This window comes from Rhineura floridana, chromosome 9 (assembly GCF_030035675.1).
Source record: "Rhineura floridana isolate rRhiFlo1 chromosome 9, rRhiFlo1.hap2, whole genome shotgun sequence".
Lineage (NCBI taxonomy): Eukaryota > Metazoa > Chordata > Lepidosauria > Squamata > Rhineuridae > Rhineura > Rhineura floridana.
The window spans coordinates 93,962,414-93,976,772 of NC_084488.1; the positions used below are offsets into that span (position 1 = coordinate 93,962,414).

General features: G+C 42.5%; 1 protein-coding gene across 3 annotated transcripts in view; it reads left to right on the top strand.

Annotated features, from left to right (window-relative positions):
• PPA2 (inorganic pyrophosphatase 2) overlaps positions 1-14,359 on the top strand; it is a 43,607-nt gene that overhangs the window by 13,499 nt on the left and 15,749 nt on the right. For all 3 annotated transcript variants that reach the window (XM_061585488.1, XM_061585487.1, XM_061585489.1), the window contains exons 4-8: positions 183-236; positions 4,613-4,732; positions 5,971-6,057; positions 6,664-6,790; positions 11,253-11,380. In XM_061585488.1, coding sequence (XP_061441472.1) covers positions 183-236; positions 4,613-4,732; positions 5,971-6,057; positions 6,664-6,790; positions 11,253-11,380 — 516 coding nt within the window. The remainder of the gene's footprint in view (positions 1-182; positions 237-4,612; positions 4,733-5,970; positions 6,058-6,663; positions 6,791-11,252; positions 11,381-14,359) is intronic.

The following is a 14,359-nucleotide window of genomic DNA, read 5'->3' on the forward strand; positions in this document are numbered from 1 at the left end:
ACACCTGGCAAACTTAAACATGCACACACACCTGGAAGGCTGTTTTTTAAGAAGGAAGTGGCATGCAATTCTGAGCTCTTTGCATAGCTGCATCATTCTCATTTGAAATACTATTGTGTTTTATTTCCTATTAAATTCTTATTTGTTCCTTCCCACCCACCTCTTTTTTTCTTGTTTTCAAGGTTGTACTTAACATGATTGTAGAAGTTCCTCGTTGGACAAATGCTAAGATGGAGGTAAATCTTAGACCTTATTGCAAATAAATACTACAAGTGGAACTTCGTAACAAAATGTTGCAGTGCATACTCACACCTAAAAAGGAGTGCTCCTGATTAGTTACTGCAGCCAGCCATGCCCTTTTCCAGGGTATATAAGTTGTCAGTGGCTTGAACGAGTCAATTCCATCTCACAAACAGCCTGATGTCTGTTTTGTTGTTGCTGTTGTTGTTCTAAAAAAACAGTACCTCCCTTTTCCTTCTCAGCTCACCTGTGTCATCAATGTTCTGTAAGCCAACCTTCCGCAACCTGGTCCGCTCCAGATGTGTTAAACTCCAGCCTTGGCAAGCATGGCCAATGGTCAGGGATGGTACAAGTCATAATCCAACAACATGTGGAGGACCTCAGGTTGGGTACAGCTGTTGTAAGCTCACAGATTTCCTGCTGCATACTTCTGGTGTTTTGTTGTTCTTTTCAAAAATGTTATTTTCCCTTTCACTTCTAATCTGATAGAAAGACAGCCACCCGAGCTCATTACTGGAGAAGACAAGTGGGACCTGCAACAAAACGTTGCAGTGCAGAGTGTTCATTTTCATAGTGCCAGTCAAGGACCCGTGCCCTCTCTCCATTCCATGAGGCTGCACATTGGAAGACTCAGGACAGACACGAGAAAGTGCTTCTTCACATGCTGCATAGTTAAACTATGGAATTTGCTCCCACAAGAGGCAGTGATGGCCACCAACTTGGGTGGCTTTAAAAGAGGATTAGCCAAATTCATGGAGGATAAGGCTGTCAGCGGCTACTAACCATGATGACTGTGCTCTGCCTCCATGGTCAGAGGCAGTGTGCTTCCGAATACCAGTTGCTAGAAACAGCGGAGGGGGAAGTGCTTTTGCGCTCAGGTCCTCCTTGCGGGACTTCCCATAGGCATCTAGTGGGCCACTGTGAGAACAGGATGCTGGATTAGATGGGCCTTTGGCCTCATCCAGCAGGACTTGTCTTATGTTCTTAGGATACTCCAGTTCACTTTTCCTCCTCCTTCCTTTTCTTTGCACACCCTGCAACAGACATTTAGCAGTCTGTAGCCGCTGAGCATGCCCATTCCTAATTAGAACTGTTTTCAGGTAGGGGCATTTTGGCCCCTTTGGGGTGTGTTCCTGGAGGCTTTTTGTTGTTGTTGTTTGGCTGTTTTACTTCTGCAAAACTCAAGAGTTCCTCCAAACATGTTGATAAATTCCCTCCTGGTTCTCATTGGTCCCACTTTTGCCACAATCCTGGAAACACTCACTGGCTGAATTCACTAGTAGAAGGTGTGATATTATAATCATAATAAAATAGTCATACGGTTTGTCTACAAACATGAGAGTGATAATCTTTGCTAGGAGAAGCCTGACCAAAAAACCTTATCGCAGCCATCTTTATCAGCTTGTCAGAGTGGGCCTTGTAGGCTTCTGTAGGAAGTATATTTCATTTGGGGCCGGGTAATGGCTAAGAACACAGTCATTAACCAAAATGGAGACAATAGTCAAGAAATCAGAAGAAGGCTAGGACTGGGGAGTGCATCTGTGAGAGAACTAGAAAAGGTCCTCAAATGCAAAGATGTATTACTGAACACTGAAGTCAGGATCATTTAGACCATGGTATTCCCGATCTCTATGTACGGATGTGAAAGTTGGACAGTGAAAAAGGCGGATAAGAGAAGAATCAACTCATTTGAAATGTGATGTTGGAGGAGAGTTTTGTGCATACCATGGACTGCAAAAAAGACAAATAATTGGGTGCTAGAACAAATTAACCAGAACTGGCACTAGAAGCTAAAATGATGAAACTGAGGTTATCATACTTTGGACATATAATGAGAAGACGTGATTCACTAAAGACAATTCAAAAGACAATAAAGCTGGGAAAAACAGAAGGGAGTAGAAAAAGAGGAAGGCCAAACAAGAAATTGATTGATTCCATAAAGGAAGTCACAGACCTGAACTTACAAAATCTGAACGGGGTGGTTCAAGACAGATGCTATGGGAGGTCGCAGATTCATAGGGTTGCCATAAGTCGTAATCGACCTGAAGGCACATAACAACAGCAATGGCTAAGAAAGCCATATTCTTTTTAGCCACCTCCTCACTTCACAAAGTGGGGGATAGTCACTGATCCTGTGTATATGCATTTGAAAGTGTTGGAAGAGGAGGCTCAAGGGAGTGCCCATAGCGACTGCATGGGAATGGCCCTCTCCCACCACAGGGAGGGAGTTGTGGGACTTCCTGCTGATCTTGACCCAAGCGTTGTATGCGCTGTTGGCCCCACCCTGACATCTGTGCATTTGTGCAATGTTTCAATGTACAGTGTACATGTGCTGTCTCTTCTTTCCAACATCACATTCAATGTAAAGATGCTGGGGATGGGGCCAGCACATATGGTCCTGCTCCTCCTTTGAACAACTGATGCACGTGTGAACAGGATCCTTTGAAAATCTCTCTCATGTCTCTGAGAGGAGACCCTGGAGACTGGAATAGGGGTCCCTGTGAGAGAGGAGATCCCGGAGATTGGAACAAACGTGGAACAGGAACAAGATTTGGAGTCTATGGACTTTAGAAATAAAATCTATTGTTTGGAACTCAATGTTATCTCTGAAGAAATTAATGAAGACTCTAGAGATAAAGTTATCAATGGCATGGATTATCTTCTGGACTGGAATGATGTGATGGAGCCCAATATAGAGAAAATCTATGGAATTAACTGCAGCCATGTGACAATGGAAAAACTTTTAAGAGATGACCCAGTGTATTTTGAAAAAAAGAACAGAGATATGATTTTACAGCAGTATTTCAGCAACTTATTCAGAATGGATGGCAAGAAAATATTTGGGATAGAGGTAATTCCCATCAGACTCTTATTATATGACTATGGCTTTGACAGCAAGATTATTATGGAATACTGATAATGGAAGATTGGATATTGAAATTACTGGACTTAACAAGACTACTGAAGATGGAAGATGGAAAATGGAACCAATAGAGATAATAGAACAATGGCTACTGAAATTACTGAACCTAACAGATTCTGATGTGATGGATTAATTGAAATGTTTATTTTGACTTTGGTTATGACAATAAGATTATCATAATTAGTAATGAGATGGATTAATCGATATGCTTATCTGGAAAAAAAAAATTGATAGATATATTTCTTAAAGAATTGAAACCCCTCTTTGACTTTTTGTGGAAAGAATAAAGTAATGTTTATGAGATTTGATGATTAAGTAAGATAACTACTGGAGGAAAGTGATTTTATAATATGACTTAAGAGACAGGATTGCTATATATTATAGACTTATAACTGATTTGATCTTTGACAAATGGGAAGTCAATATTTTACTCTTTATTTTTTATTTTTTATTTTTTTTTTTCTTCTTTTCTTTTTTTCTTTTTGTTTAACTATTTTTGATTTTGTTTTTTGTCTTTGAATGTTTTATGATTTTGTCTTGTATGTTTTATGAAAATCTGAATAAAAATTATTGAAAAAAAAAAAAAAGAAAATCTCTCTCATGTCTCTTGTCATCCGTGAAATCACTGGTACTGTCCAATGGGTGCTTGTGAAAATTGCGTAACTGCATTGCGCAGGAAAGCTCAGTAGGAATGTTGGGTGCTACTGAGGGGGGAGGGAGAACTTGCGTTTTGCTAATTATTTCCAGTGGCAGTGGGAGTTCCGAGTTCCCAGCAATAGTTTCACCTTCTGGAGAAGGAAAACATCTGTATCTCCTGCAACTCACAAATTGCAACTGTACTGTTATCTTTCAGAAACGTCAGCATAGGTTCTCTGAGGGCTAAACTAGATGTAATGAAATGTGTCTTTTGCATTTAACGCACACTTAAAAAAAAATGCAAACCCCTAGCAAGGCTGAAATTAGCTGGACTGCAGCAAGCTGGAGGGGCAGTTTAATCCTTTCCTCCCCTCTGTGGCCCTGACAAAAAGAGCCCCTTTGAATTTGCTGTTTGAAGTGGGAAGAAATCTCTCCATTGGCCCCCACATCTGTTTCAGTCTTGATCATTATGAGACATTGATCATTATGACACACACACACACACAAGCAACTATTTACATTTTTAAGAAAATGCACCTTAAATGGAAAAATGGATTTGACATCAGCTGGCCTTGAATGTCAAGGGAATGTTCCTCATCAGAAATTTTATGTGTTTATAGTCTTAAACAAATGTATTCAGTGTTCAGTTTTCTTGTTTCTCCTTTCCCCCACTTTTGGAGATGGGGCAAATGTATAGCGCTTGAAGCTTCATTGAGTTGTTCACTATGGGAGCAATTAGCTGATCCATTTTATTGTAATCTTTCTCTGTCCCCCCCTTCCAATCTCCACTCTCTGTTTTGCAACATGTTGCAGATTGCCACGAAGGAGTCATTGAATCCCATTAAGCAAGATGTAAAGCAAGGCAAGCTGCGATACGTGGCAAATATCTTTCCCCATAAGGGCTATATTTGGAATTATGGGGCCTTCCCTCAGGTAATGTAATTTTTTTCCCTCTCTGTCAAAACTGTGAAAGTTTTCTGTCGTCTTAGTAAAGGTCCATCATAAATCCTGCATGTTTTATGAATGCAAACTTATCACATGGAAAGCAAACTTGTTTGGAAGGCTTGTGTGTTAGCCAGTGGGGTTGGGGAGACATTATGTAATATTTTTTTTAATCCATAAATTTTGAGAAGAATCTGTATTTAAAAGCTGGAAATATACTCATGCAGCCCATTGCTTGTGTAGGCTCAAAGGGGCCTGGTTCGCACTGAGGTTTATTAAATCATGGTTTAGAATTGTGTGAGCCTAGCCCAGCAGCTTAACTGGTTTATTAACTATGGTTAAATATTGCTCTTTAACCAACGTTTGTTGTTGGTTTATAAAACTTAGTTAGTGTTAACCACAACTTAGCATTATGTGTGAACCATACCTCCTCCTACAGAACAGTGAGTGGCTCTTCCTGGCTTCTGTCTCCTTTAATGGTGGAATGGAATAAAGCAAGGTTTAATTGATCATCTGCCAGATGCCTCTGTTTTGACTATGGTTTATAAACTATGGTTAACCTTAGCTGTGGTTAATCTTCCCCATGGTTTAGTGTTATGTGTGAACCAGGCCAATGTGTGTGCCCTGTCTTTGGACTATGTCACCTATCAGGGGTTTCTTCTGCATAATGCATCTGTGTTGTAGTCAAAACTTTTGGCAGATTAGGAAGAGCATAGAAAGGGTGGTGGGGCAGCTGCTGGGCTCTTGTACATTATAAGGGCCAGTTTCTTAGTACTCTTATTTATTATATTTTTATTCATGACTTCAAAGCAACATACATCCCAATTTATCTTCACTATACCTTATGAGAAGTTTTCACAGCAGAGGGGGGATTTGAGCCCAGATCTCTAGTCCTAGTCAAACACTTTCTAAGCATTACATGAGGAATGGTCAATGTGCCCCCCCCCAGCAAGATATTATTGAACTCTCACCATCCCTGACTATTGGTTGTACTGACTGGGGCTGATGGCAGCAGGGAGTTCCACATCATCTAGAGGGCCACAGGTTCCCTGCATTACATAATGGTGACACCAGTATCCCACAGTCTCAAGGGAGATTGTAGTCACAATTAAACCTAATCCAGGCAAGGAGCCCAGGCTTTTTCCCCACAATTTTAGTAATCTGTACAGATTAGTAATAAGACCAACATTGATAACCAGAGTTTAAATTTTAGATCTTTCTTTCAACAGACTTGGGAAGATCCCAGTCATAAAGATGATAGTACAGGATGCTGTGGTGACAACGATCCCATTGATGTCTGTGAAATTGGTTCGCAGGTCTGTACTAATCACATGTTCATGATTTTAATTTAATGTATGATTTTAATTTAATGCTTGTTTTCTAATAGGAAGTAGGAAAGTAGCCTGCAGTGGTCTGGCTGGGAGATAGGGATTACAGCACTAGTTTAGATCTGTGGCACTTGGAACAAAATATTGCACTATTTCCTCATCTAGCAGGCTTGGCCTGTACAGGGTTCCAGCCAGCTAGCTATGCCCCCCTCCAGAACTGTATAAGATCCAGCAAGACATTTTCCTCCCTTCTCCACCATTTTTCTGTTCCAGCTGACACTTGATACTCTGTTGCCACTGAGCATGCTCAGTCCTCATGGAGCTGTTTTGTTCCCTTAGTTTTTCTTAAACTCTATTTCTGCAAATCTTGGGGTTTCCTCAGCATACTGATACCTGTCTCATGTTCCTCAGTGGCTCTAGTTTGATCAGCACTCACTGCATGAGTTTGCTATTAGAGGGAGTGATGGTGAGATCTTGGAGACAAAACAATGCAACAGATCAAGTACAAGCAGACTTGAACATTAGCCCATCTGGGAAAGAGACTATGACATCTAGTACATTTCTAATTCAGAAGTTCATCTTCTATGCTTTAAGGTTCGAACTCTCGGTGAGGTGGTTCAGGTGAAGGTCCTTGGGCTTCTAGGTCTAATAGATGAAGGAGAAACTGACTGGAAGGTCATTGCTCTCAGTGTGGATGACCCAGAATCACAGAAGATCCATGGTAAGCATTTTAACCTCCATCTTAAATCATCCATTGTGCACTCTCTACAAACATAACTGTCATGGTTTTCTCCCTTAGGAACTCTGGGAGGTGTGAGGCTCTCAAGGGTGCTAAAGACTGCAAGCTGAACATTTTCAGTTTGCCCATTGAGCTGCAATGTGTTGGGTTTGGGATGAAAGCCCTAACAACTAAAGAGGTTAAAAACTGGCTTAAGTTTGTGTCAATTTGATCTGAGCTGCTTTGTGGTGTCTGAATAATTAACATAGAACTGTGAACTGGCCTTTTAATTAAGTGACTCTTTTCTATGTACAAAATATCCACCATATTATTTTTGCGCACCTTAAAGACTAGCAAATTTATTACGGCAGAAGTTTTTGTGGGTAAAGTCCACTTGATGAGTTGCTCAAAGTGTTCTCCTGAACTTTGCATGTGTATATGTGTGAGAGAAGGAGGGGGAGATTGTAAACAGTGAGGTCAGAGAGAAAAGAAATGTTGAAAGCATAGACAGTGATATCCAGATTAATAGTCATCATTCTTTGGGGCATGTATCCTTTTCCTGTTCAGCCTGAAAGTCACTTCTTCCAAACTGTTAAGGGAATTGAGTATATAATGTAGATGATTAAACCAAAATTGCTGCACTGGTTGCCAGTTTCCTTCAGAGCACAGTTCAACGTATTGGCAATTACCTTTAAAGTCCTAAATGGCTAGGATTCAGGATGCCTTAGAGCAAAGGTGAGGAACTGGATCCTTACCATTTCCACACCCTGTGGGCCAACTTTGACAGGGTGCCCACCTGCCAATCACCTGATGTGATCATGACATCAGGTGTCTTCTTCGAAGATGCTCCTCTCAGCACCAATCAGCTGATGGGTGCTGAAAGAGAGCATCTTCAAAAGCGCAGGACCATCAACTGATGCGTACTGAGCGGGAACCCCTTTGAAGGCCATTTGTGCCTGCTCAGTGCCCATCAGCTGAGAGGATCCCCAAGCCCAACCAAAATGAGCTGCCAATCTCATGTTGTATAATGGACATTCAGGTGGCCGAAATGCTACTATAAAATCATATGATTTTGCAATGTTTGCAATGAAAAACTAAGTGGATAAATCAAGATCTACTGTTCTAAGAAGCATGGCCTGAGGTTGTTAAGAGGAACTTCTTGCTGCACTTGTGGGCACTGGCTACAGTTCTTGGTATTTCATGCACTTACAGAGTTCAGCCAAGTGGACAACTTCTGAACTGCAAAAGAGATGCAGACATGCACATTAGAAACCACAAAAGAGGATTTGTGCCAACTACTTTTAAAGGACCTTTGGGGAAAGGGAGGGTATGTGTGACTCAGGCTCCATCTGCACTATACATTTTGAGCACTTTTATGCTGCTTTAAACAGTCATGGCTCTTCCAAAGAATCCTGGGAACTGTAGTTTAAGGGTGCTGAGAGTTGTTAGGAGGTTCCTAATTGCTCACAGAGTTACACTTCAAAGAGTTTCCTGGGAAGAGAAGTCGATTGTTCAACCAATCTGGGAATAGTAGTTCTGTGAGCAGAGTAGGGGTCTCCTAACAACTCTCAGCACTCTTACAAACTACATTTCCCAGGATTCTTTGGGGGAAGCCATGACAGTTTAAAGTGTCAACTGCAAACTTTGTAAAAAAAAAGTGTGAAGAAAATAGAAAGCAAAACATCCCTCCTTTGTTTCCATGGGTTGTGTGTCTATGTGTGATTGTGTGCTTGTTAAAGGAGAGGGAGTGTTTGGCCTCACTCACCCACTGGAAAAAGCTCCTATCAGCTTTTTACCGGGTTAATGTGGTCATTGGCCTAAAAAAAGGAAAACCTTTCCCTATCCTGGTGGACTGCATCCAGACCACAGAGACCCAGGTTCTAATCCTCCTTGAGCCATGAAGTACACTGGGTCTGAACTTACCTCATAGAGATGATGTGAGGATAAATAGGACAATCCTCATCTCTTTGGAGGAAGGGTGAAACAAAAGTGTGATAAATTAGTTACTACTTTTATTATTATTATTATTTCCTGAATGTTTTCACTTGTGAAACCAGAGCCAATAATCCTTTTCCCTTATGTACTGTACTAGTTCTCTGCAGATAGAAGTGTGGGTGGGTGTTTAAATATGCTGAGTAGCAAGGGAGATCTGTGAATGCTTTGTAGTGAATTTGGATGAGCATTCAACATAAAGCAGCTTAAATCATGTGCGTGAGACCCCCCACACACACACTGCACTGCAAAACATAGCAAGTGCCTTTATATGGACTGAAGTGGTACTTCCTGTAAATGTTTATAAGATGTCATTAAAAACATATGTCCTCTTCCTACATGTTTTTTTGGAATGCTTGTTATAAATTGGGCGTGTTAGCTTTGCTAAAGAGAGAAAGGGAGAGAGAGAAAATGCACGCATGCACACACAGTTATGTACCAGTTGTTTCGATTGGTGCCAGTCCCATTAGAATTAGGTATTGTCATTCAGTTGTTCAAGGTTGCTTTCATGCATTCAACAGAAACATAGGAAGCTGCATTACACCAAGCCACACCACTGATACATCTAGCCCAGCATCATCTGTTCTGACTGGCACCAGCTCTCCAAGATCTCAGGCAGAGGTTTTTCCCACTACAAGCTTCATCAGGGTAGGGAACCTATGGCCTTCCAGGCATTGCTGGACCACACTCCTATCATTCCTGACCATTGGCCATGCTCGCTGGGGCTGAAGGTAAGATGGGAGTCCAGTAACATCTGGAGGGCTGTAGGTTCCCCAGTGCCAGAGGAGAACCGGGACTCACTGATAGAAGGCATACTTTGCATGCAAAAGGTTCTGGCACCTCCACTTCAGGCTCAGAGAGATCACTGTCAGAAACCATGGAGAGCCACTGCCTCCAAGCTAGATTGGCCAATAGTCTGATTCGGTATGAGTCAGCTTCCTATGAACCTGGAATCTTGTGTATTTAAAGCACATGCTTTAACCACTGAGCTATGGCCCTTCTTAATTATGGATGAAGAGTGCCCATTATCACATCTGAGGCACTTTTAGGAATGCAGGGAGTTGAGGGTCAATCGCAGCTCCCTGCTGCATGAATGAACACCACACGAAACGTTGTCGTCTCAAACATAATTGAGCCATAATGTACAATTCATCTCTTGTTCTTTGATAAGAGTTGAGCAGTAGTTGCTACAAATGTTTGATGCAAGCTTGCTTATATTTTGTTCTAGTGAGCCTCCCTGCCAAGTCAACCAAGCCGTCTTGAGCTTCTGGCAGTTCCTTTCTCTAGGTTTATCTTCAGCTGTTGTGTTGCAAACACGGACCAGCAGCACTGTGGTTGTTGTAAAGCTATTTGGTTACAGAACACACAAGCAAAACATAGTGGTGTGCTTTTTAAAGTGCTGCTGAAGAAGGAGATTATTTTGAAACAAGTTGAGCCAATAAAAAAGTACTGCGCACTGTTAAGATTTAATCTCCCTCTTCTTTATTTATTTATTTCATTTATACCCCTTCTTTTCATAATAGAAACCCAAGGCAGCTTACATATGGTTCCCAGGCGGTCTCCCATCCAGGCACTGACCAGACCTGACCCTGCTTAGGCAGCCTCATGTGCCTTCAGACCATAGCCTGTGATCCAGTGCTTTGCTGATGAAGCCTGGCAGTCTAGTTTGCTCTAGATCCCAGGCAAATCTCACCACCGCCCAGCTGCCCTGCTTTTGGTTATATGGAATGACACATTTCCCCTTGCACTGACACCACTGGCTGACAACAGGGGGATGTTATGCCGCCTGTAAATTGATATGACTGCCTTCAGTGCTGCCAAAAGTGGCAGTTTCTAGATCAGCCTTTTCCAACGTGGTGCTCTCCAGATGCTTTGGGCTCCAGCTCCCATCGCTATCCCAGTCAGCATGGCCATGATAGGAGTTGTAATTCAAAACCGGGTTGGATTAGGCTGTTGGTTTTCCTGGTGCCAGAGGAAGATCCTAGAAGCACCTGCCAACTGGCCAACAAGTTAAAGATAATTGGGGGGGTGCCTTTCATCACCATTTAGAACATAAATGGGGAACCTGTGGCCTTCCGGATGCTGTTGGACTACAGCTCCCATCTTCCCTGGCCATTGCCTATACTAGTCGGGGCTGAGTAAAGGCACTGCACAATAAATCCAGAGTAAGTGCCCTGCATAGTTGTTGCACAGAGTGAATGGGGCCAGAAATTTCTGCATGGTATTTGATGTTTATCCCAAACTCTCTGCAAGCAGAGTAACCAATAACTCATTCACTTTAGTTTTAGGGAAGCCCCCATGCACTCATGGAAGTGAATTGACCCATTTCTGCTTATGGGATGTGTTTAATAAAACCTGAACATGCAGCCTTACAGGTAGACTGAAGCTCCTGCATGTACATTTAGACTGCTGAGAGTTGGGGCAAATGGAGACATGACACTAATTTGTGCAATATATTCCTATCCCATTACAGATATTGATGATGTCCGGAAGTTCAAACCAGGTTATCTTGAAGCTACAGTGGACTGGTTCAGATTATATAAAGTTCCAGATGGGAAGTCAGAAAATCAGTTTGCTTTTAATGGCACGTTTAAAGACAAGGTGATGTATCTGTTTGCTAAAAGCGACACATTGACTAATGGTTCTCGCTGAAATTTTTACTCGGTGGAACAATCCTTTCAGATAAGTTCTGCAATCTCATCCCCCCCCCCCAAAAAAATGTGGGAGACTCTCACAATAGAATAAATTTATGTTGGTGTTCTTTCAAACACTATTTATGATCTCAGAAGGATTTAACTAGCATGCAGTGGTTTGTATCCAAAGGTGCTTGTGTGTTGGTAGAAAGCATTTTGACTTGCCTGGGTTGATATGTTTGGGATGATGGGCAGGGATGGGGAACCTCAGGCCTACGGGCTGAATGTGACCTTCCAAGTCTTTCCATCTGACCCTTGGGACTCTCCCCAGGCCACCTCCCCTCCCCAGCCGTAACCTTTCCTGGCTCTGCTTTGCATCTTCCTTGGATGGCTTTTCCTTGAAGGTGTCTGATAACCTCTTGCTTTCCTGGAAGATGTGCAAGTGCTTGCAGAAACTAGCCTGCAATTCAAAGGTAAAACTTGCATTCGTTGCTCTAGCGATTTTTGTCTCTCCTCACCAACCACTGGCATGTGGCCTCCAGAAGGTTGCCCTCTAGATGTTTTGGACTACATCATCCCTGAACATTGGCCATGCTCCCTGGGACTGATGGGTGTTTTAATCAAACTGCCTGGAGTAGGGTTGCCAGGTCCATGGCCTGAGACTAATCCTGTATCTTTAGGAGAAGAGAGGGTCAGCCAAGTGCAGGTGTTCTTGCAACTCTGTAATGGGAAAAACCGCAAGGTGGAATTCTCCCTTCCCCCTGCACAACTTTTAAAGATACCTCTTGGAGGCCGGGCCTGGCAACCAAGAGGTCTTCTGTATCTTTTAAACGTTGTGCAGGGGGAAGGGAGAATTCCACCTTGTGGTTTTTCCCATTACAGAGTTACAAGAACACCTGCACTTGGCTGACTTTCTCTTCTCCTAAAGATACAGGATCAGTCTCAGGTGAAGAACCTGGCAAACCTAGTGTGGAGGATGCCAGGCTTGGGGAAGGCTGGCTTATGGAGAAGATACATATTCAACTCTTTTTCCCCTAGTTGCAGAAGAGAATAACACAGAGATTTGTCTTCCTGTGGTTATGTTTACAGTTCAGCTGGTACTTGCAAAGGTTTTGTTTGCACCTCAGCTGGAACTTTGGAAAGAGGCAGTGCCCACTGTTACGTTCAAGGGTACACTGTTGTCAGGAAAAACTGTGACATCACTACCTACAAACACAGTACGGTGCTTTGAGAACTTTTTCTAGAGAATGGATGGGGAAGCCGTGGCCCTCCCAGTGTCGCTGGCCATTGGGGTTCCTGACTGGAACTGATGGGAGTTGTCCTACAACATCTGGACAGCCACAGGTTCCTTTTTCATATTCTAGAGCAGATGGATGCTCATGTCACCATTTCAAAATAGAGAAAAGTACAAAGCTACCTTGTCACATAACAGCGCCCTGCTGTTTCAAGATGCGCCATTAACTTAGAATGATTTAAAGGGGGATTAGACAAATTTGTGGAGAATTAGGTTATCAGTGGCTACTAATCCTGATGGCTATATGCTTTTGAAGATATTTTTGTTTCAACAAGCTTTTCCAGCTGGATAAAAAGATCTCTGCCATAGATGTTTATCTTGTATTGTTTTTAAAACTTTTTTTAGGTGTTTTTATTCTGTGTTTGTTAATCATCTTAACACACATGATGAACATGATGCTGCCTTGGGCTCCTGTTGGGAGGAAGGGTGGGATATAAATCAATAGTGATTCAATGATGATACCTCTAGGATCAGACACAGTGGGTTGTATCCAGTGTTAGTTCTACTCAGAGTAAACCCATTGAAAGTAATGAAGATAAATAACTTAGGTCTCTTAATTGCAATGGGTCTACTCTTGAGTTCCCAAACTGTGGTCCACAGCGTGTCTGTGGATTTGGGGTTGGAGACAGTGTATCCATCACATTATATATTCATACAGATTTTTAATTGTATTTTTATTGCTTCTTTTGTTTCTTATATTGTATTTTGTTGTGTGTCTTTGTTAATTTATTAAACTTATACCTTGCCATTCTACCCAAAAGGAACCCAGATTGTCTGGAAATTCAATTAAAAATCATACAGGATCTAGCACAGGGCATTACAATTGCTACAACAGGCAGAAAAGTCATTAAAGGATCCACCAAGACCCTCAACAATTTTCAAGTGGTCAGTGGGGAAAAAAAGTTTGGGAACCACTGACTTAGCTGGATACAACTCAGTCTTCCTCTGAATGCCAGTTGCTGGGGAGCATGAGTGGGGGAACGCTGTGGTGCTGCTATCCCCCCCCCCCAGACTAAAGCATGACTTATATCTGGATGCAACTCAATATCATTAGAACAAAAAAAGTCTTTCTTTGAAGAATATGCTTGCCCCCCCCCTCCTGTGCTTAGATTCTGTGGGCGGTATCCAGTGCCCCCATTGTGTTAGTGGAAGAATTTTTGCTTGTGCAGTGGAGTCCCCCTCCTCTCCCTGCATGTGCCCTGCACCCTCCCCAAATCTGCTCCCAGGGGTTGCGGGGAAACCCAGAACAGATTTAGGGGAGGCGTGGTGGGGAGTTGGTGCCTTAGTGCCACTTGGGATACAAGCCTATGCCCCTTGGTATCTACTTTGTAATGGGCTTTTTAACAGACTGACCAGGCTTTCCTCTCCTTCTGCCACAGTGAGGCTGTCTTCCACAGCCATTATGTTTGTACAGTAATTGATCATGCTTCTGTTGCTGGTTTGGAGCCAACACTACTGTAGCGTGAGGGAGGCTGTTTGTCCACAATAAGGTCCTCTGGACAAGGGAAGAGGCTGTGCATGTATCTGCTGTTTTGAATGTGCATGTGCACTGCGTAAGGTTTATGGGAAACCTCCAAGGTGTGATCGTAATGCATGCTAGCCTTGTTTTGGATGAAAAGCCATCTAGTCTTCACAGTGCCTGTGACTCCCAAA